The sequence below is a fragment of the Cyanistes caeruleus genome, chromosome 37 (assembly GCF_971803275.1).
Source record: "Cyanistes caeruleus chromosome 37, bCyaCae1.hap1.1, whole genome shotgun sequence".
NCBI classification, from domain to species: domain Eukaryota; kingdom Metazoa; phylum Chordata; class Aves; order Passeriformes; family Paridae; genus Cyanistes; species Cyanistes caeruleus.
Window position 1 is genome coordinate 1639035 of NC_141738.1, and position 24092 is coordinate 1663126.

Here is a 24092-nt window from a genome sequence, read left to right on the forward strand (position 1 = left end):
GCAGCTAAAAGGTTCCGCCCCTTCGGGGCGTTGTCCAATCAAATCGCGTTTTGTTCCAGCTCCGCCCCCTCCTCCCCTACGCTTGCCCGGTGAAGGCGCCAAGATGGCGGCGGCGGCGCCGGGAGGCGGCGGCTCCTGCGGAGGAGGCGCCGGGAGCGGGGGGGGCCCCGGGAGCGCCGGGAACGGCACCGGGAACACCGGGAACAACGGCGGGATGGAGGTGGATGGGGCAGGTGAGGGCGGGGGCAGCGGGAAGGGCGGCGGCGTTAACGGGAGCGGCGCCGGGAAGGGGCAAATCGTGAGGGGAAAAATCCCAGGGAAAGCCTCAAAATCACCGGGAATGGCCCCGGGAATAACGGGGGGTGGGGAAGGCAGCGGCGGGAGCGGCGGGAATGGTACCGGGAATAACGGGAATGACACCGGGAATAACGGGAACGGCACCGGGAAGGGACAAATCGTGAGGGGAAAAATCCCAGGGAGAGCCTCAAAATCACCGGGAATTGCCTCAAAACCACCGGGAATGGCCCCAAATCCCTCAGGAATTGCCCCAAATCCCCGGGAATTTTCAGGAATGGGCCCAAACCCTCCAGGAACGACCCCAAAAACCCCCGGGAATGGCCCCAAAACCCTCAGGAATTGCCCCAAAACCACTGGAAATGGCCCCAAACTGGTGGGAAATTTTGGGAATGTCCCCAAATCCTTTGGGAATTTTTGGGAATGACCCCAAACCCTCCAGGAACGACCCCAAAAACCCCCGGGAATGGCCTCAAAACCCTCAGGAATTGCCCCAAAACCCTCAGGAATTGCCTCAAAACCCTCAGGAATTGCCTCAAATGCCCGGGAATTTTGGGAACAGCCCCAAATCCTTTGGGAATTTTTGGGAATGACCCCAAACCCTCCAGGAACGACCCCAAAAACCCCTGGGAATGGCCACAAAACCCTCAGGAATTGCTCCAAAACCCTCAGGAATTGCTCCAAAACCCTCAGGAATTGCCCCAAACCCCCGGGAATTTTGGGAACGGCCTCAAATCCTTTGGGAATTTTCGGGAATGGCCCCAAATCCTCGGGAATTTTTGGGAATTGCCTCAAATCCTTTGGGAATTTTTGGGAACGGCCCCAAATCCTTTGGGAATTTTTGGGAATGACCCCAAACCCTCCAGGAACGACCCCAAAAACCCCCGGGAATGGCCTCAAAACCCTCAGGAATTGCCTCAAAACCCTCAGGAATTGCCCCAAACCCCCGGGAATTTTCTGGAATGGCCCCAAACCCTGGGGAATTTTCGGGAATTGTCCCAAATCCTTTGGGAATTTTTGGGAATGACCCCAAACCCTCCAGGAACGACCCCAAAAACCCCCGGGAATGGCCCCAAAACCCTCAGGAATGTCCCCAAACCCCCGGGAATTTTTGGGAATGGCCCCAAACCCTGGGGAATTTTGGGGAATTGCCCCAAACCCCCGGGAATTTTGGGGAATGGCCCCAAATCCTTTGGGAATTTTTGGGAATGACCCCAAACCCTCCAGGAACGACCCCAAAAACCCCCGGGAATGGCCCCAAAACCCTCAGGAATTGCCCCAAAACCCTCAGGAATTGCCTCAAAACCCTCAGGAATTGCCTGAAATGCCCGGGAATTTTGGGAATGGCCCCAAATCCTTTGGGAATTTTTGGGAATTGCCTCAAATCCTTTGGGAATTTTTGTGGATGGCCCCAAATCCTCGGGAATTTTTGGGAACAGCCCCAAAAACCCACGGGAATTGCCCCGAAAAACCCGGGAATTGCCTCAAAACCCTCAGGAATGTCCCCAAACCCCCGGGAATTTTCTGGAATGGCCCCAAATCCTGGGGAATTTTCGGGAATTGCCTCAAATCCTTTGGGAATTTTTGTGAATGGCCCCAAATCCTTTGGGAATTTTTGTGAATGACCCCAAACCCTCCAGGAACGACCCCAAAAACCCCCGGGAATGGCCCCAAAACCCTCAGGAATGTCCCCAAACCCCCGGGAATTTTCTGGAATGGCCCCAAACCCTGGGGAATTTTCGGGAATTGTCCCAAATCCTTTGGGAATTTTTGGGAATGACCCCAAACCCTCCAGGAACGACCCCAAAAACCCCTGGGAATGGCCACAAAACCCTCAGGAATTGCTCCAAAACCCTCAGGAATTGCCCCAAACCCCCGGGAATTTTGGGAACGGCCTCAAATCCTTTGGGAATTTTTGGGAATTGCCTCAAATCCTTTGGGAATTTTTGTGAATGGCCCCAAATCCTCGGGAATTTTTGGGAATTGCCTCAAATCCTTTGGGAATTTTTGGGAACGGCCCCAAATCCTTTGGGAATTTTTGGGAATGACCCCAAACCCTCCAGGAACGACCCCAGAAACCCTCAGGAATTGCCCCAAAACCCTCAGGAATTGCCCCAAACCCCCGGGAATTTTCTGGAATGGCCCCAAATCCCCGGGAATTTTTGGGAACAGCCCCAAATCCTTTGGGAATTTTTGTGAATGGCCCCAAATCCTTTGGGAATTTTTGTGAATGACCCCAAACCCTCCAGGAACGACCCCAAAAACCCCCGGGAATGGCCCCAAAACCCTCAGGAATTGCCCCAAAACCCTCAGGAATTGCCCCAAACCACCGGGAATTTTCTGGAATGGCCCCAAATCCTGGGGAATTTTTGGGAATTGCCCCAAATCCTTTGGGAATTTTTGGGAATGACCCCAAACCCTCCAGGAACGACCCCAAAAACCCCCGGGAATGGCCCCAAAACCCTCAGGAATGTCCCCAAACCCCCGGGAATTTTCTGGAATGGCCCCAAACCCTGGGGAATTTTCGGGAATTGTCCCAAATCCTTTGGGAATTTTTGGGAATGACCCCAAACCCTCCAGGAACGACCCCAAAAACCCCTGGGAATGGCCACAAAACCCTCAGGAATTGCTCCAAAACCCTCAGGAATGTCCCCAAACCCCCGGGAATTTTCTGGAATGGCCGCAAATCCTGGGGAATTTTGGGGAATTGCCTCAAATCCTTTGGGAATTTTTGGGAACGGCCCCAAATCCTTTGGGAATTTTTGGGAATGACCCCAAACCCTCCAGGAACGACCCCAAAAACCCCCGGGAATTGCCCCAAAACCCTCAGGAATTGCCTCAAACCCCCGGGAATTTTCGGGAATGGCCCCAAATCCTGGGGAATTTTGGGGAATGGCCCCAAACCCCCGGGAATTTTGGGGAATTGTCCCCAAATCCCGGGAATGTGGCCCGGCAGTGGCGCAGGTGATGGCCGGAGGAGTGACCGGCAGCGTTTCCGTGGCTCTGCACCCCCTGGTCATCCTCAACATCTCCGACCACTGGATCCGACTGCGCTCCCAGGAGGGCCGGAACGGGCAGGGTGAGATCCCAAAAAACCCCTCAGCCATTCCCCGCAATTCCCCGCAATTCCCAACGATTCCCAGAATTCCGGTCACAGCTTCACAAAGAGTTCCCAAAAGAGACTCGGGGGGTTCTGCCGGGAGATGCTGGTGCCTCAAAATCACCCCCAGGATCCTCAAAATTACCTCAGGGAACCCCAAAATTATCTCAGGGAACCTCGAAATTACCTCAGGGAACCCCAAAATTACCTCAGGGAACCCCAAAATTACCTCAGGGAACCCCAAAATTACCTCAGGGAACCCCAAAATTACCTCAGGGAACCCCAAAATTACCCCCAGGATCCCCAAAATTACCTCAAGGATCCCCAAAATTACCTCAAGGAACCCCAAAATCCTTCCCAGGATCCCAAACTCCTTCCCAGAATCCCAGAATCCCTTCCAGGATCCCCAAAATCACCCCCAGGATCCCCAAAATGACCTCAGGGATCCCCAAAATTACCTCAAGGAACCCCAAAATTCCATCCAGTATCCCAAAATTCCATCCAGTATCCCAAAATCTTTTCCAGGATCCCCAAAATCCTTTCCAAGATCCCAAAATCCTTCCCAGGATCCCAAAATCCTTTCCAGGATCTCCAAATCACCCCCAGGATCCCCAAAATCCCTTCCAGGATCCCAAAATCCCTTCCAGGATCTCCAAATCACCCCAGGATCCCCAAAATCACCCCCAGGATCCCCAAAATCACCCCCAGGATGCCCAAAATTACCTCAAGGAACCCCAAAATCCTTCCCAGGATCCCAAAATCCCATCCAGGATCCCCAAAATTCCATCCAGAATCCCAAAATCCCATCCAGGATCCCCAAAATTCCATCCAGAATCCCAAAATCCCTTCCAGGATCCCCAAAATGCCCTCCAAGACCCCCCCAAACCCCCTCAGGACCCCCCAAACTCCCCTCAAATCCCCCTAAACCCCCCCAGGACCCCCCAAACCCCCCCAGGAACCCCCAAACCCTCCCCAAATCCCCTCAGGACCCCCCAAATCTTCCCCAGGACCCCCCAAATCTCCCCCAGGACCCCCCAATCCCCCTCAGGACCCCCCAAACCCCCCCAGGACCCCCAATCCCCCCCCGTTTCCCCCCGCAGTGATCGGGGCTCTGATCGGGCACCCAAACCCCTCCAGGACCCCCCAAAATCCCCTCAGGACCCCCCAAATCCCCCCCAGGACCCCCCCAGGACCCCCTGAACTCCCCTCAAATCCCCCTAAACCCCCCCCAGGACCCCCCAAAATCCTCTCAACCCCCACCCCAAACCACCTCAGGACCCCCCAAATCCTCCCCAAACCCCCCCATGACCCCCCAATCCCCCCCAGGACCTCCCAAACCCTCCCCAAATCCCCCCAGGACCCCCCAAATCCCCCTCAGGCCCCCCCCAAATCCTCCCCAAACCCCCCCAGGACCCCCCAATCCCCCCCAGGACCCCCCAAACCCCCCCAGGACCCCCCAAATCCTCCCCAAATCCCCCCAGGACCCCCCAAATCCCCCCAGGACCCCCCAAACCCCTCCAGGACCCCCCAAATCCCCCCCAGGAGCCCCCAAACCCTCCCCAAACCCCCCCAGGACCCCCCAAATCCCCCTCAGGCCCCCCCCCAAATCCTCCCCAAACCCCCCCAGGACCCCCCAATCCCCCTCAGGACCCCCCAAATCCTCCCCAAATCCCCCCAGGACCCCCCAAATCCCCCCAGGACCCCCCAAACTCCCCCCAGGACCCCCCAAATCCTCCCCTAAACCCCCCAGGACCCCCCAAATCCCCCTCAGGACCCCCCAAACCCTCCCCAAACCCCCCAAATTCCCCCAGGACCCCCAATCCCCCCCGTTTCCCCCCGCAGTGATCGGGGCTCTGATCGGGCGCCAGGAGGGCCGGAACATCGAGGTGATGAATTCCTTCGAGCTGCTGGCCCACACCTCGGGGGGCCACGTGCTCATCGACAAGGAGTACTACTACACCAAGGAGGAGCAGTGTGAGTAGGAATTCCAGGAATTTTTTGGGAATTTTTGGGAATTTTTTGGGAATTTTTTTGGATTTTTTTCGGATTTTTTTTTTATTTTTTTCAGATTTTTTTGGGATTTTTTTCAGATTTTTTGGGGGATTTCGGGGGATTTGTTTTGGGTTTTGAGGTCATCAACAAGGAATAGTGCTCCACCAAGGAGGAGCAGTGTGAGTAGGAACTCCAGGAATTTTTGGGAATTTTTGGGAATTTTTTCGAATTTTTTGGGGATTTTTTTGGGATTTTTTTGGGGATTTTTTTTGGATTTTTTTCGGATTTTTTTGGGATTTTTTGGGGGATTTGTTTTGGGTTTTGAGGTCATCAACAAGGAGTAGTGCTCCACCAAGGAGGAGCAGTGTGAGCAGGAACTCCAGGAATTTTTGGGAATTTTTTGGGAATTTTTGGGAATTTTTTTGGATTTTTTTGGGATTTTTTTCAGATTTTTTTGGGGATTTTGGGGGATTTGTTTTGGGTTTTGAGGCTCATCCACAAGGAGTAGTGCTCCACCAAGGAGGAGCAGTGTGAGAATCCTGGAAATTCCGGGAGTTTTTGGGGAATTTTGGGGAATTTTTTTGGATTTTTTTGGGATTTTTTTGGGATTGTTTTGGGATTTTTTTGGGATTTTTTTCGGATTTTTTTGGGATTTTGGGGGATTTGTTTTGGGTTTTGAGGTCATCAACAAGGAGTAGTGCTCCACCAAGGAGGAGCAGTGTGAGTAGGAATTCCAGGAATTTTTGGGAATTTTTTGGGAATTTTTGGGAATTTTTTTGGATTATTTTCAGATTTTTTGGGGATTTTTTTGGGGATTTTTTGGGGGATTTGTTTTGTGTTTTGAGGCTCATCAACAAGGAGTAGTGCTACACCAAGGAGGAGCAGTGTGAGCAGGAACTCCAGGAATTTTTAGGAATTTTTTGGGAATTTTTGGGAATTTTTGGGAATTTTTTTGGATTTTTTTCAGATTTTTTTCAGATTTTTTTCGGATTTTTGGGGGATTTTTTTTGGGATTTTTTGGAGGATTTGTTTAGGGTTTGGAGGCTCATCGACAAGGAGTAGTGCTACACCAAGGAGGAGCAGTGTGAGAATCCTGGGAATTCAGGGAATTTTTGGGGAATTTTTGGGGAATTTTTGGGAATTTTTTTGGATTTTTTTGGGATTTTTTTGGGATTTTTTTGGGATTTTTTTGGGGATTTTGGGGGATTTGTTTTGGGTTTTGAGGTCATCAACAAGGAGTAGTGCTACACCAAGGAGGAGCAGTGTGAGCAGGAATTCCAGGAATTTTTAGGAATTTTTTGGGGAATTTTTGGGAATTTTTTTGGATTTTTTGGGGATTTTTTTTGGATTTTTTTTGGATTTTTTTCGGATTTTTTGGGGGATTTGTTTTGGGTTTTGAGGTCATCGACAAGGAGTAGTGCTCCACCAAGGAGGAGCAGTGTGAGCAGGAATTCCAGGAATTTTTAGGAATTTTTTGGGAATTTTTGGGAATTTTTTTGGATTTTTTGGGGATTTTTTTCAGATTTTTTTCGGATTTTTTGGGGATTTTTTTGGGGATTTTTTGGAGGATTTGTTTAGGGTTTGGAGGCTCATCCACAAGGAGTAGTGCTACACCAAGGAGGAGCAGTGTGAGAATCCTGGGAATTTTGGGGAATTTTTTGGGAATTTTTTGGGAATTTTGGGGAATTTTTTGGGAATTTTTTCAGATTTTTTTTTCATTTTTTTCGGATTTTTTTCGGATTTTTTTCGGATTTTTTTGGGGATTTTGGGGGATTTGTTTTGTGTTTTGAGGCTCATCAACAAGGAGTAGTGCTACACCAAGGAGGAGCAGTGTGAGCAGGAACTCCAGGAATTTTTGGGAATTTTTGGGAATTTTTTGGGAATTTTTTTGGAATTTTTTCGGATTTTTTTTGGATTTTTTTCAGATTTTTTGGGGATTTTTTTGGGGATTTTTTGGGGGATTTGTTTTGGGTTTGGAGGCTCATCAACAAGGAGTAGTGCTACACCAAGGAGGAGCAGTGTGAGTAGGAATTCCAGGAATTTTTGGGAATTTTTTGGGAATTTTTTGGGAATTTTTTTGGATTTTTTTCAATTTTTTTTGGATTTTTTTTGGATTTTTTTCGGATTTTTTGGGGATTTTTTTGGGGATTTTTTGGTGGATTTGTTTTGGGTTTTGAGGTCATCAACAAGGAGTAGTGCTACACCAAGGAGGAGCAGTGTGAGTAGGAACTCCAGGAATTTTTGGGAATTTTTGGGAATTTTTTCAGATTTTTTTGGGATTTTTTTCGGATTTTGGGGGATTTATTTAGGGTTTGGAGGCTCATCAACAAGGAGTAGTGCTACACCAAGGAGGAGCAGTGTGAGTAGGAATTCCAGGAATTTTTGGGAATTTTTTGGGAATTTTTGGGAATTTTTTTGGATTTTTTTCAGATTTTTTTTTCATTTTTTTCGGATTTTTTTTGGATTTTTTTCGGATTTTTTTGGGGATTTTGGGGGATTTGTTTTGGGTTTTGAGGTCATCAACAAAGAGAGCTGCTACACCAAGGAGGAGCAGTGTGAGTAGGAACTCCAGGAATTTTTAGGAATTTTTTGGGAATTTTTTGGGATTTTTTTGGATTTTTTTTCGGATTTTTTTCTGATTTTTTTTGAATTTTTGGGGGGATTTTTTGGGGAAATTTTGGGAATTTTGGGAGGAGAATTTTGAGGAATTTCAAAGAATTTTTTAATTTTTGGGGGGGATTTTTTGGAGAAATTTTGGGAATTTTTGGGGGGAATTTTTGGGGAATTTCTGGGAATTTTGGGGGGAATTTCTGGGAATTTTTTGGGAATTTTGGGGGGAATTTCTGGGAATTTTGAGGGGAATTTTTGGGAATTTCTGGGGAGAATTTCTGGGAATTTTGGGGGAGAATTTCTGGGAATTTTGGGGGGAATTTTTGGGGAATTTTTGGGGGAATTTTCTGGGAATTTTTGGGGAATTTCTGGGAATTTTGGGGGGAATTTCTGGGAATTTTGGGGGGGAATTTCTGGGAATTTTTTTGGATTTTCTGGGAATTTTGGGGGGAATTTCTGGGAATTTTTGGGTGGAATTTCTGGGAATTTTGAGGGGAATTTTTGGGGAATTTCTGGGAATTTTCTGGGGAATTTCTGGGAATTTTCTGGGGAATTTCTGGGAATTTTGGGGGGAATTTTGAGGAATTTTTGGAGGAATTTCAGGGAATTTTTGGGGGAATTTCTGGGAATTTGGGGGGAAATTTTTGGGGAATTTCTGGGAATTTGGGGGGGAATTTTTGGGAATTTTAAGGGGAATTTTTTTGGAATTTCTGGGAATTTTGGGAGGAGAATTTTGAGAAATTTCAGGGAATTTTTTAATTTTTGGGGGGGATTTTTTTTGGCAATTCCCTGGAATTTTTTGGGTGCAATTCCCCGGATTCCTGACCTTTCCCAACCCCCCCAAATCCTGGGATTTTTCCCTTTTTTATCCCAAAAAAGTCAAGCAGGTGTTCAAGGACCTGGAATTCCTGGGCTGGTACACGATGGGGGGGCCCCCCGAGCCCGCCGACATCCACGTCCACAAACAGGTGGGAACCCCGGAATTCCGGGAATTCCGGGAATTTTCGGGAATTTCTGGGAATTTTGGGGATTTCTGGGAATTTTTGGGAATTTTTGGGGAATTTTTTGGAATTTTTGGAGGGCATTTATGGGTTTTTTTCTTTATTTTTTGGGGTTTTTTTGGGGAATTTGAGGGGAATTTTGGGGAGTTTGGGAGGGACTTGAAGGATTTTGGGGAATTTTGGGGAATTTTGGGGAATTCTGGGAATTTTTGGGGATTTTTTGGGAATTTTTGGGGGGGATTTAAGGGGAATTATGGGGATTTTTGGGGGGTTTTTTTGGGAATTTGAGGGGAATTTTGGGCAGTTTGGGGGGTCCTGGGTGGAATTTCGGGGGATTTTTGGGAATTTTGAGGAATTTCTGGGAATTTCTGGGAATTTTGGGGAATTTTTGGGGATTTTTTGGAATTTTTGGGGGGGATTTAAGGGTTTTTTTTTAATTTTTTGGGGTTTTTTTTGGGGAATTCGAGGGGAATTTTGGGAAGTTTGGGAGGGACTTGATGGGTTTTTGGGAATTCTGGGAATTTCTGGGAATTTTGGGGAATTTTGGGGAATTTTCAGGAATTTTTTGGAATTTTTGGGGGGGATTTAAGGGTTTTTTTTATTTTTTTGGGGTTTTTTTTGGGAATTCAAGGGGAATTTTGGGAATTTTTGGGAGTTTGGGAGGGATTTGGGGGATTTTTTGGGGAGTTTTGGGAGGAATTTTGGGAATTTTTGAGGGATTTTGGGAATTTTTGAGGGTTTTTGGGAATTTTTGGGCTTCCTGGGTGGAATTTTGGGAGATTTTGGGGTTTTTTTGGGGGAATTTTTGGGATTTTGGGGAGAATTTGGGCGATTTCCAAGGGATTTTTGGGAATTTTGGGGGAATTTTGGGATCCTGGAAGGATTTTTTGTGGATTTTGGGTTTTTTTGGGCGTTTTGGGGGAGATTTTTGGGGGATTTTGGGTTTTTTTGGGGGTCCTGGGGGGGGTTTTGGGGGATTTTTTGTGGATTTTGGGTTTTTTTGGGGGTCCTGGGGGGGATTTTTGGGGGATTTTGGGTTTTTTTGGGCGTTTTGGGGGGGATTTTGGGGGATTTTTTTGTGGATTTTGGGTTTTTTGGGCGTTTTTGGGGGATTTTTGGGGGATTTTGGGTGAATTTTTTGTGGATTTTGGGGTTTTTTGGGCGTTTTGGGGGGGATTTTGGGGGGATTTTGGGGGATTTTGGGTGAATTTTTCCCGGATTTCCGCTGGAATTGGGAATTTTGGGAATTCCCCGAAGTTTCCAGCGGGAATTTGGGAAGATTTTGGGAATTTTTGGGGTTTTTTTGGGCGTTTTTTGGGGGATTTTGGGGGATTTTGGGTGAATTTTTCCCGGATTTCCGCTGGAATTGGGAATTTTGGGAATTCCCCGAAGTTTCCAGCGGGAATTTGGGAAGATTTTGGGAATTTTTGGGGTTTTTTTGGGGCAGGTTTGTGAGATCATCGAGAGCCCCCTGTTCCTGAAACTGAACCCCATGACCAAACACACCGACGTGAGTTTGGGGTGAAAAACGGGGATTTTGGGAAAAAACCACAAATTTGGGGGAAAAATCACAAAATTTTGGGAGAAAAACTCAGAATTTGGGGGAAAAATTACAAATTTGGGGGAAAAATCACAAATTTGGGGAAAAATCTCCAAAATTTGGGGGAAAAATCACAAATTTTGGGGGAAAAACTCAAATTTTGGGGGAAAAATCACAAAATTTGGGGAAAAAACCACAAATTTTGGGGGAAAAAACTCAGAATTTGGGGGAAAAATCACAAATTTGGGGGAAAAATCACAAATTTGGGGAAAAATCTCCAAAATTTGGGGGGAAAATCACAAATTTTGGGAAAAAAACTCAAATTTTGGGGGAAAAAACCACAAAATTTGGGGGGAAAATCACAAAATTTGGGGGAAAAACCACAAAATTTGGGGGAAAAAACTCAGAATTTGGGGAAAAAATTACAAATTTTGGGGGAAAAATCACAAACTTTGAGGAAAAAACCACAAGATTTGGGGGAAAAACTCCAAAATTTGGGGGGAAAACTCCAAATTTTTGGGAAAAACCCCCAAATTTTTGGGAAAAAACCCCAAATTTTTGGGAAAAAACCCCAAATTTTTGGGAAAAAACCCCAAATTTTTGGGGAAAAAACCCAAATTTTTGGGAAAAAACCCCAAATTTTGGGGAAAATCCCAATTTTCCTCCCCTTTTGCCAATTTTTGGGTGCCCAAAATCGGGGATTGACGCCTCCCCTCCCCCCCCAGCTCCCCGTGAGCGTCTTCGAGTCCGTGATCGACATCATCAACGGAGAGGTGAGGGCAGAAATCCGGGAATTCCACGGAATTCCGGGAATTCCGGGACTTTGGGGGGATTTTGGGGGGTTTGGGGATTTTTGGGGATTTTTTTGGGATTTTTTTGGGATTTTTTGGGGGTTTTTTATGGAATTTTTTGGGATTTTTTATGGAATTTTTTGGGGTTTTTTGTGGAATTTTTTTGGGATTTTTTATGGAATTTTTTGGGTTTTTTTATGGAATTTTTTGGGTTTTTTTATGGAATTTTTTGGGATTTTTTAAGGAATTTTGAGGGATTTTTGGGGAGTTTTTTATGGAATTTTTTGGGGATTTTTTATGGAATTTTTTGGGGTTTTTAATGGAATTTTTTGGGGTTTTTTATGGAATTTTTGGGGATTTTTTATGGAACTTTTTGGGGTTTTTTATGGAATTTTTGGGGGTTTTTTAAGGAATTTTTGGGGATTTTTTATGGAATTTTTTGGGGTTTTTTATGGAATTTTTGGGGGTTTTTTATGGAATTTTTTTGGGATTTTTTAAGGAATTTTGGGGGATTTTTTATGGAATTTTTTGGGGTTTTTTTATGGAATTTTTGGGGTTTTTTTATGGAATTTTTGGGGATTTTTTATGGAATTTTTGGGGATTTTTTGGGATTTTTTATGGAATTTTTTGGGGTTTTTAATGGAATTTTTGGGGATTTTTTATGGATTTTTGGGGATTTTTTATGGAATTTTTTTGGGATTTTTTATGGAATTTTTGGGGGTTTTTTATGGAATTTTTTGGGGTTTTTTATGGAATTTTTGGGGATTTTTGATGGAATTTTTGGGGTTTTTTTATGGAATTTTTGGGGATTTTTTATGGAATTTTTGGGGGTTTTTTATAGAATTTTTGGGGATTTTTTATGGAATTTTTGGGGGATTTTTAAAGAATTTTTTGGGATTTTTTGTGGAATTTTTTTTGGTTTTTTATGGAATTTTTGGGGGTTTTTTAAGGAATTTCTTGGCGTTTTTTAAGGAATTTTTTGGGGCTTTTTAAGGAATTTTTTGGGGTTTTTTATGCAATTTTTGGGGGTTTTTTAAGGAATTTTTTGGGATTTTTTACGGAATTTTTGGGGGTTTTTTATGGAATTTTGGGGGATTTTTTGGGAGTTTTTTATGGAATTTTTTGGGATTTTTAATGGAATTTTTGGGATTTTTTGTGAATTTTTGGGGATTTTTTGGGAGGTTTTTTATGGAATTTTTTTGGATTTTTTATGAAAATTTGGGAGATTTTTTATGGAATTTTTGGGTTTTTTTATGGAATTTTTTTTGGTTTTTTATGGAATTTTGGGGAGTTTTCCTGGGATTTTGGGTTTTTTTGGGGATATTTTGAGTTAAATTTTTATCATTTTTTGGCCATTTTGAGCCCTTTTCTCCCCGGAATTTTTCCCCCGGGGGTTTTTGGGGCCGGGAATTTTGGGAATTTTGGGAATTTGGGGAATTTTGGGGAATTCTGGGTCCAATTCTCCCATTTTTGGGCCATTTTCTCCCAAACCCCTCCCCATTTTTATGGATTTTTATCATTTTTTGGCCATTCTGAGCCCTTTTCTCCCCGGGATTTTTCCCCTGGGAATTTTGGGGCCGGGAATTTTGGGAATTTGGGAATTTTGGGGAATTTTGGATCCAAATTTTTCCATTTTTGGACCATTTCAGCCCAAATTTCTCCCCATTTTTATAGATTTTTATCATTTTTTGGCCATTCTGAGCCCTTTTCTCCCCGGGATTTTTCCCCTGGGGGTTTTTGGGGTCGGGAATTTCGGGAATTTGGGAATTTTTGGGAATTTTGGGTCCAATTCTCCCATTTTTGGACCATTTTATCCCAAATCCCTCCCCATTTTTATCATTTTTTGGCCATTCTGAGCCCTTTTCTCCCCGGAATTTTTCCCCCTGGGAATTTTTGAGCCGGGAATTTTGGGAATTTGGGGAATTTTGGGGAATTTTGGATCCAAATTTTTCCATTTTTGGACCATTTTATCCCAAATCCCTCCCCATTTTTATGGATTTTTATCATTTTTTTGGCCATTCTGAGCCCTTTTCTCCCCGGGATTTTTCCCCCTGGGAATTTTTGACCCGGGAATTTCGGGAATTTGGGGAATTTTGGGGAATTTTGTGTCCAATTCTCCCATTTTTGGGCCATTTTATCCCAAACCCCTCCCCATTTTTATAGATTTTTATCATTTTTTGGCCATTCTGAGCCCTTTTCTCCCCGGGATTTTTCCCCCGGGGGTTTTTGGGGTCGGGAATTTTGGGAATTTGGGGAATTTTGGGATTTTTTGGGAATTTCCCCAGGCCACCATGCTGTTTGCCGAGCTGCCCTACACGCTGGCCACCGAGGAGGCCGAGAGGATCGGGGTGGATCACGTGGCCAGGATGACGGCGACGGGCGGAGGGGAGAACAGCACCGGTGAGAGCCGAAATCCCGGGATTTACACCCAAAATCCACCCAGTTACACCCAAAATTTACTGAATCCACAGATTTACACCCGAAATCCCGGGGTTTGCACCCAAAATCCGGGGATTTACACCCAAAATCTGGGATTTACACCCGAAATCTGGGAATTTACACCCGAAATCCACAGTTCTACCCAAAATCCGGGGATTTACACCCAAAATCTGGGAATTTACACCCAAAATCCGGGAATTTACACCCAAAATCCACCCAGTTACACCCGAAATCTGGGAATTTACACCCAAAATCTGGGAATTTACACCCGAAATCTGGGATTTACACCCAAAATCTGGGGATTTACACCCGAAATCCGGGGATTTACACCCGAAATCCGGGAATTTACACCCGAAATCCGGGATTTTACACCCGAAATCTGGGAATTTACACCTGAAATCCGGGAATTTACACCCAAAATCCGGGGATTTACACCCGAAATCCGGGATTTTACACCCGAAATCCACAGTTCTACCCAAAATCTGGGAATTTACACCCAAAATCCCGGGGATTTCCACCCAAAATCTGGGAATTTACACCCAAAATCTGGGATTTACACCCGAAATTTACTGAATCCACAGATTTACACCCGAAATCCCGGGGTTTGCACCCAAAATCCGGGATTTTACACCCAAAATCCCGGGGTTTGCACCCAAAATCTGGGAATTTCCACCCGAAATCCACCCAGTTACACCCAAAATCCACCCAGTTACACCCGAAATCCGGGAATTTACACCCGAAATCCGGGATTTTACACCCGAAATCTGGGAATTTACACCTGAAATCTGGGGATTTCCACCCAAAATCCGGGAATTTACACCCGAAATCCACAGTTCTACCCAAAATCTGGGAATTTACACCCAAAATCCCGGGGATTTCCACCCAAAATCTGGGAATTTACACCCAAAATCTGGGATTTACACCCGAAATTTACTGAATCCACAGATTTACACCCGAAATCCCGGGGTTTGCACCCAAAATCTGGGATTTTACACCCGAAATCCCGGGGTTTGCACCCAAAATCTGGGATTTTACACCTGAAATGCCGGGATTTTCCCCCAATTTTCCCAAAATCCCGTGATTTCCCCCCAAACTCTGGAATTTTCCCAAAATCCCGTGATTTTTCCCCAATCCAGTGGCAGAGCACCTGATCGCCCAGCACAGCGCCATCAATCCCGGGATTTCCCCCCCAGAAAAGCCCCAAAACCCCCGGAATTGTCCCCAAATCCCGGGATTTCCCCCCAAAGTGTGGAATTTTCCCCAAAATCCCGGGATTTCCCCCCCAGAAAAACCCCAAAATCCCCCAATTTCTGCCCGAAAAAAGCCCCAAAATCCCCGGAATTTTCCCAAAATCCTGGGAATTCTCCCCCAAAAAAACCCCAAAACCCCCGGAATTTTCCCCAAATCCCAGGATTTCTCCCCAAAATCCCAGGAATTCTCCCCCAAAAAACCCCCAAATCCCGGGATTTCTCCCCCAGAAAAGCCCAAAATCCCCAGAATTTCCCCCCAATTTTCCCCAAATCCCGGGATTTCCCCCCAAACTCTGGAATTTTCCCCAAATCCCGTGATTTTTCCCCAATTTTCCCAAAATCCCGGGATTTCTCCCCAAACTCTGGAATTTTCCCAAAATCCCGTGATTTTCCCCCAAATCCAGTGGCAGAGCACCTGATCGCCCAGCACAGCGCCATCAATCCCGGGATTTCCCCCCCAGAAAAGCCCCAAAACCCCTGGAATTTTCCCCAAACCCCCAGAATTTTCCCCAAATCCCGGGATTTCCCCCCAAACTCTGGAATTTTCCCAAAATCCCGTGATTTCCCCCCAAAGTGTGGAATTTTCCCAAAATCCCGGGATTTTTCCCCAATCCAGTGGCAGAGCACCTGATCGCCCAGCACAGCGCCATCAATCCCGGGATTTCTCCCCCAGAAAAGCCCCAAAATCCCGGGAATTATCCCCAAAACCCCCGGAATTTTCCCCAAATCCTTGGATTTCTCCCCAAAAATCCCCAAATTCTCCCCAAAAATCCCCCAAAATCCCAGGAATTCTCCTCCAGAAAAGCCCCAAAACCCCTGGAATTTTCCCTAAATTCCGGGATTTCTCCCCCCAAAAAAGCCCCAAAACCCCCGGAATTGTCCCCAAAACCCTGAGATTTTCCCCAAACTCTGGAATTTTCCCAAAATCCCGGGATTTTCCCCCAAATCCAGTGGCAGAGCACCTGATTGCCCAGCACAGCGCCATCAAGATGCTGCACAGCCGCGTGCGCCTCATCCTCGAGTACGTGCGCGCCGCCGAGGCCGGTGAGAAACCCCGAAACAGCCCCAAAATGCCCCAAAATCCCGGAAATTCACCCAAATCCCAGCAAATTCACCCAAATTCCACCAAATTCCCCAAATCCCAGGGAGAAAACGGGGGGAAAAACGGAGTTTTTGGGGTTTTTTTAGGGGTTTTTTGGGGTTTAATTTGATTTTTTGGGGGGTTTAATTTGGATTTTTAGGGGTTTTAATTTGGGTTTTTAGGGGTTTTAATTTGGATTTTTTGGGGTTTAATTTGGATTTTTTGGGGGTTTAATTTGGATTTTTTGGGGTTTAATTTGATTTTTTGGGGTTTAATTTGGGTTTTTGGGGGTTTTAATTTGGATTTTTTGGGGTTTAATTTGGATTTTTTGGGGGTTTAATTTGGATTTTTGGGGATTTTAATTTGGGTTTTTAGGGGTTTTAATTTGGGTTTTTGGGGGATTTAATTTGGATTTTTTTGGGGTTTAATTTGGATTCCGCCGAGGCCGGTGAGAAACCCCGAAACAGCCCCAAAATGCCCCAAAATCCGGGAAATTCACCCAAGATCCCCAAAATCCCCAAAATCCTGGCAGGATCAGGGGAAAAAACGGGAAAAAAATGAGTTTTTAGGGGTTTTTTAACGATTTTTTGGGGTTTAATTTGTATTTTTTGGGGGTTTTATTTTGGGTTTTTGGGATTTTAATTTGGGTTTTTGGGGGATTTTAATTTGGGTTTTTAGGGTTTTTTTTAGGGATTTTTTGGGGTTTAATTTGGATTTTTTTTGGATTTTAATTTGGATTTTTGGGGGTTTTTTAGGGATTTTTTGGGGGGATTTAATTTGGATTTTTGGGGATTTTAATTTGGGTTTTTAAAGGTTTTAATTTGGATTTTTTGGGGGTTTAATTTGGATTTTTTGGGGGTTTAATTTGGATTTTTGGGGATTTTAATTTGGGTTTTTAGGGGTTTTAATTTGGGTTTTTGGGGGATTTTAATTTGGATTTTTTAGGGATTTTTAGGGATTTTTTTGGGGTTTTAATTTGGGTTTTTGGGGGATTTAATTTGGATTTTTTTGGGGTTTAATTTGGATTCCGCCGAGGCCGGTGAGAAACCCCAAAACAGCCCCAAAATGCCCCAAAACCCCGGAAATTCACCCAAAATCCCCAAAATCCCCAAAATCCCCAAAATCCTGGCAGGATCGGGGGAAAAAAACGGGAAAAAAAATGAGGTTTTAGGTGTTTTTTAGCGATTTTTTTGGGGTTTAATTTGATTTTTTGGGGGGTTTAATTTGGATTTTTGGGGAATTTTTTCCAGATTTTTTCCAGATTTTTTTGGGATTTAATTTGGGGTTTTTGGGATTTAATTTGGATTTTTTGGGGGTTTTTTAGGGATTTTTTGGGGTTTAATTTGGGTTTTTTTGGGGTTTAATTTGGATTTTTAGGGGTTTCTTTGGGATTTTTTTTTTGGGATTTAATTTGGGTTTTTAGGGGTTTTTTAGGGATTTTTTGGGGGGATTTAATTTGGATTTTTGGGGATTTTAATTTGGGTTTTTAAAGGTTTTAATTTGGATTTTTTGGGGTTTAATTTGATTTTTTGGGGATTTTAATTTGGATTTTTGGGGGATTTTAATTTGGGTTTTTTTGGGATTTAATTTGGATTTTTTTGGGGTTTAATTTGGATTCCGCCGAGGCCGGTGAGAAACCCCAAAACAGCCCCAAAATGCCCCAAAATCCCGGAAATTCACCCAAAATCCCCAAAATCCCCAAAATCCCCAAAATCCCGGCGGGATCGGGGGAAAAAACGGGAAAAAAAATGAGTTTTTAGGGGTTTTTTAACGATTTTTTGGGGTTTAATTTGGATTTTTTGGGGGTTTTATTTTGGGTTTTTGGGATTTTAATTTGGGTTTTTGGGGGATTTTAATTTGGGTTTTTAGGGTTTTTTTTAGGGATTTTTTGGGGTTTAATTTGGATTTTTTTTGGATTTTTATTTGGATTTTTGGGGGTTTTTTAGGGAGTTTTTGGGGATTTAATTTGGGTTTTTGGGGATTTAATTTAGATTTTGGGGGTTTTAATTTGGGTTTTTTTGGGGTTTAATTTGGATTTTGGGGATTTTAATTTGGGTTTTTAGGGGTTTTAATTTGGATTTTTTGGGGTTTAATTTGATTTTTTGGGAATTTTAATTCGGATTTTTGGGGGATTTTAATTTGGGTTTTTTTGGGGTTTAATTTGATTTTTTGGGGATTTTAATTTGGATTTTTGGGGGATTTTAATTTGGATTTTTAGGGTTTTTTTATTGATTTTTGGGGATTTTAATTTTGGTTTTGGGGTTGGTTTTGGAGTTTTTTGGGGCAGTTTTGGGTTTTTTGGGATTTTGGTGTTGGTTTTGGGATTTTTTGGGGTTTCTTGGGGATTTTGGGGTTGGTTTTGGGGTTTTTTGGGGTTGGTTTTGGGTTTTTTTGGGGGTTTTTTGGGGTGTTTTTGGGGTTGATTTTGGGGTTTTTTTTGGGGCAGTTTTGGGTTTTTTGGGGGAATTTGGGGTTGATTTTGGGGATTTTGGTGTTGGTTTTGGGATTTTTTGGGGGGTTTTTGAGGATTTTGGGGTTGGTTTTGGGTTTTTTGGGGTTTTTTTGGGGCAGTTTTGGGTTTTTTGGGATTTTGGGGTTGGTTTTGGGTTTTTTGGGGTTGATTTTGGGGGTGGTTTTGGGGTTGGTTTTGGGGTTTTTTGGGGTTTTTTTTGGGGCAGTTTTGGGTTTTTTGGGGGGGATTTTGGGGTTGGTTTTGGGGTTGGTTTTGGGTTTTTTTGGGGTGTTTTTGGGGTTTTCCTGGGGGGTTTTTGGGGTTTTTTTGGGGTGTTTTTGGGGTGTTTTTGGGGTTTTTTTGGGTTTTCTGGGGGGGTTTTGGGGGTTTTCGGGGTCCCCGATCCTTCCCGCGGGGTCCCCGGATCCCAATTTTGGGTTTTTTTGCCCCAAATTTGCAGGGGAGGTTCCGTTCAACCACGAGATCCTGCGCGAGGCCTGCGCCCTCTGCCACTGCCTGCCCGTGCTCAGCACCGACAAGTTCAAAACCGACTTCTACGACGTGAGGGGCCCCAAAATAACCCAAATTCACCCCAAAAACACACCCCAAATGCCCCAAAAATTCACCAAAAATACAGCCTGAATACAGCCCAAAATACCCCAAATTCACCCCAAAAACACACCCCAAATACCCCAAAATATACCCTCAAATACCAGCCCAAAACACCCCAAATTCACCCCAAAAACACACCCCAAATACACCCTCAAATACCCCAAAAACACACCCCAAATGCCCCAAAAATTCACCCCAAATACCCCAAAAATTCACCAAAAACACAGCCTGAATACAGCCCGAAACTCCCCAAATTCACCCCAAAAACACACCCCAAATACCCCAAATTCACCCCAAAAACACACCCCAAATGCCCCAAAATATACCCTCAAATACCAGCCCAAAACACCCCAAATTCACCCCAAAAACACACCCCAAATACACCCTCAAATACCCCAAAAACACACCCCAAATGCCCCAAAAATTCACCAAAAATACAGCCTGAATACAGCCCAAAATACCCCAAATTCACCCCAAAAACACACCCCAAATTCACCCTCAAATACCCCAAAAACACACCCTAAATGCCCCAAAAATTCACCCAAAATACAGCCCAAAACACCCCAAATTCACCCCAAAAACACACCCCAAATTCATCCCAAAAATTCATCCCAAATACCCCAAAAATTCACCCCAAAATACAGCCCAAAACTCCCCAAATTCACCCCAAAAACACACCCCAAATGCCCCAAAATATACCCTCAAATACCCCAAAAATTCAGCCCAAAACACCCCAAATTCACCCCAAAAACACACCCCAAATACCCCAAAAATTCACCAAAAATACCCCAAAAATTCACCCAAAATACCCCAAAAATTCACCCCAAAAACACACCCCAAATACCCCAAAATATACCCTCAAATACCCCAAAAATTCACCAAAAATACAGCCCAAAACACCCCAAATTCACCCCAAAAACACACCCTAAATACCCCAAAAATTCATCCCAAATACCCCAAAAATTCACCCCAAAATACAGCCCAAAACACCCCAAATTCACCCCAAAAACACACCCCAAATACCCCAAAAATTCACCAAAAATACAGCCTGAATACAACCCAAAATACCCCAAATTCACCCCAAAAACACACCCCAAATACCCCAAAATATACCCTCAAATACCAGCCCAAAACACCCCAAATTCACCCCAAAAACACACCCCAAATGCCCCAAAAATTCACCAAAAATACAGCCTGAATACAGCCCAAAATACCCCAAATTCACCCCAAAAACACACCCCAAATACCCTAAAATTCCCCAAAAATACAGCCTGAATACAGCCTAAAACTCCCCAAATTCACCCCAAAAACACACCCCAAATACCCCAAAAATTCACCCCAAATACCCCAAAATTCACTCCAAATACCCCAAAAATTCACCAAAAATACACCCCAAATGCCCCAAAATAAACCTAAAAATACACCCAAAATACCCCAAATCCACCCCAAAAATCCACCCAAAATCCTCCAAAAATTCCCAAATTTTTAGGAAAAACCCCCAAAAATCCCAAATTTTTAGGAAAAACCCCCAAAAATTCCCAAATTTTTCCACAAAAAAAACCCAAATTTTTTAAGAAAAACCCCAAAAATCCCAAATTTTTTAGGAAAACCCCCAAAAAATCCCAAATTTTTCCACAAAAAAACCCAAGTTTTTTAGGAAAAACCCCCCAAAATTCCTGAATTTTTAGGAAAAACCAAAAAAACCCCAAATTTTTCCACAAAAACCCCCAAATTCTGGGGAAAAACCCCCCAAAATTCCCAAATTTTTCAGGAATGCCCCCAAAATTCCCAAATTTTTAGTAAAACCCCCCAAAATTCCCAAATTTTTCCACAAACATCCCCAAATTTTTTAGTAAAAACCCCAAAAAATCCCAAATTTTTGGGGAAAACCCCCAAAAACTCCCATATTTTTTGGGAATGCCCCCGAAATTCCCAAGTTTTTCCACAAACACCCCTAAATTTTTAGGAAAAACCCCCAAAATCCCAAGTTTTTCCACAAAAAAACCCAGATTTTTTATGAAAAACCCCAAAAAATTCCCAAATTTTTAGGAAAAACACCTCAAATTCCCAAATTTTTAAGAAAAACCCCCAAAAATCCCAAATTTTTCCAAAAAAACCCCCAAATTTTTAGGAAAAACCCCAAAAAATCCCAACTTTCTGGGGAAAAACCCCAGATTTTTTAAGAAAAACCCCAAAAATCCCAGATTTTTCCACAAAAAAACTCAAATTTTTTAGGAAAAACCCCAAAAAACCCCAAATTTTTCCACAAAAAAACTCAAATTTTTAGGAAAAACTCAAAAAAATCACGAATTTTTCCACAAAAAAACCCCAAATATTTTAGGAAAACTCCCAAAAATTCCCAGATTTTTCGGGAACAACCCCAAAATTCCCAAATTTTTAGTAAAAACCCCAAAAAAAACCCCAAGTTTTTCCACAAAACAACCGAAATTTTTTATGAAAAACACCAAAAAATCCCAAAGTTTTCCACAAAAAACCCAAATTTTTTAGTAAAAACCCCCCCAAAAAATCCCAAATTTTAGTAAAAACCCCAAAAAATCCCAAATATTTCCACAAAAACCCGAATTTTTTAGGAAAACCCCCAAAAAATCCCAACTTTCTGAGGAAAAACCCCCAAAAATCCCAAATTTTTCCACAAAAAACCCCAAATTTTTTAGTAAAAACCCCAAAAAATCCCAAATTTTTAGTAAAAAACCCCAAAAATCCCAAATTTTGGGGGAAAAACCCCCAAAAATTCCCAAATTTTTTCTCAAACACCCTTAAATTTTTAGGAAAAACCCAAAAAATTCCTCAATTTTTAGTAAAAAACCCCCCAAAAAATCCTGAATTTTTCCACAAAAAACCCCAAATTTTTTAGGAAAAACCCAAAAAATTCCCAAATTTTTAGTAAAAACCCCAAAAAACCCCAAATTTTTCCACAAAACCCCAAATTTTTTAGGAAAACCCCCAAAAAATCCCAACTTTCTGGGGAAAAACCCCCAAAAATCCCAAATTTTTCCACAAAAAACCCCAAATTTTTTAGTAAAAACCCCAAAAAATCCCAAATTTTTAGTAAAAAACCCCAAAACTCCCAAATTTTTTGGGAAAAACCCCCAAAAATTCCCAAATTTTTTCTCAAACACCCTTAAATTTTTAGGAAAAACCCAAAAAATTCCCGAATTTTTAGTAAAAACCCCCCAAAAATACCAAGTTTTTCCACAAAAAACCCCAGATTTTTTAGGAAAAACCCCCAAAAACCCCAAATTTTTTAGGAAAAACCCCCAAATTTTTCCACAAAAAATCCCAAATTTTTAGTAAAAACCCCCCAAAACTCCCAATTTTTTCGGAAAAACCCCAAATTCGGGTGTTTTTTTTGGCAGCAATGCAACGACGTGGGGCTGATGGCGTACCTGGGCACCATCACCAAAACCTGCAACACCATGAACCAGTTCGTCAACAAATTCAACGTGCTCTACGACCGGCAGGGCATCGGGCGCCGCATGCGAGGGCTCTTCTTCTGAGACGAAAACGCACGGGAACGGGCAAAAAACGGGAGAAAAACGGGCAAAAACGGGAGAAAAACGGGCAAAAACGGGCAAAAACGGGCAAAAACGGGCAAAAACGACACCGAAACCCACGGGAACCGGCGGAAAAACGCACGGGAACGGGCAAAAACGGGAGAAAACGGGCAAAAACGACACCGAAACCCACGGGAACCGGCCGAAAACGGGAGAAAAACGGGACAAAACGGGCAAAAATGGGACAGAAACGACACAAAAACACATGGAAACGGGCAAAAACGGACAAAAATGGACAGAAACGACACAAAAATGGGCGGGAACGGGAGAAAAACGCACGGAAACGGGCAAAAATGGACAGAAATGGACGGAAACGGACAAAAATGGACTGAAGTGACACAAAAATGGACAGAAACGGACAGAAAAACGGACAGAAATGGACAAAAAATGGACAAAAACGGACAGAAATGGACAGAAATGGCCCAAAAATGGACAAAAATGACCCAAAAATGGACAAAGACAGAAATGGACAGAAAAATGGGACAAAAATGGGACAAAAATGGAAAAAAACGGACAGAAATGACATAAAAATGTGACAAAAACAGACGGAAACGACACAAACGTGGACAAAAACGGACAGAAACAGACAGAAACAGCCCAAAAATGGACAGAAACGAAGCAAAAATGGACAAAGAAGACACAAAAATGGACAGAAACGGACAAAAATGGACAAAAAAGACACAAAACCTGCCCAAAAACAGCCCAAAACAGCCCAAAAATGACCCAAGACCAGCCCAAAAATGGCCCAAAATGACCCAAAAATGGACAAAAACGACCCAAAAATGGCCCCAGACGGAAAAACGGCACCGGAATCCACAGAAATGAACCCAAAATGACAGAAATGGACCCAAAAGGCACAAAAACAGACCCAAAATCCATAAAAATCGACCCAAAATCCAGAAAAATGGACCCAAAATGCACAAAAACGGCATCAGAACGGCCAGGAAAGAACCCAAAATTCATAAAAATGGCCCCAAAATTGACCCAGGGCCACAGAAAGCCCCAAAATTCAGAGAAATTGACCCAAAATCCTCAGGAATGGCCCCAAAATTGATAAAAATGGCCCCAAAAATGATAAAAATGACCCAAAATTGATAAAAATTGACCCAAAATTGATTAAAATGGCCCCAAAATTCCCAAAATCCCCCCCAGAATTCCCGGAATTCCCCGGGATCGGCGCCGGGTTTGGGTCAATAAAGTTGAGTTTCAAGAAAAAAAGGAATTTGGGAATTTTTTTCTGGGAAAAAATGGAATTTTGGGAATAAAAAGGGAATTTTTGGGATAAAAATGGAATTTTTTGGGATAAAAAGGGAATTTTTGGGGATAAAAATGGGATTTTTGGGATAAAAAAGGGA

The 24092-nt window shown here is 43.5% G+C and overlaps 1 protein-coding gene across 1 annotated transcript; it reads left to right on the plus strand.

The window, feature by feature from the left end:
- Window positions 1–73: 73 nt before the first annotated feature.
- On the plus strand, window positions 74–23955 carry COPS6 (COP9 signalosome subunit 6). The gene is made up of 10 exons (XM_086871852.1): window positions 74–233; window positions 3251–3373; window positions 5237–5368; window positions 8876–8964; window positions 10445–10507; window positions 11263–11310; window positions 13614–13728; window positions 15969–16061; window positions 19011–19111; window positions 22540–23955. Exons 1-10 carry the CDS (start codon window positions 104–106, stop codon window positions 22678–22680), a joined length of 1035 nt encoding a protein of 344 aa, XP_086727978.1. The 5' UTR covers window positions 74–103; the 3' UTR covers window positions 22681–23955.
- The last annotated feature ends 137 nt before the right edge of the window (window positions 23956–24092 follow it).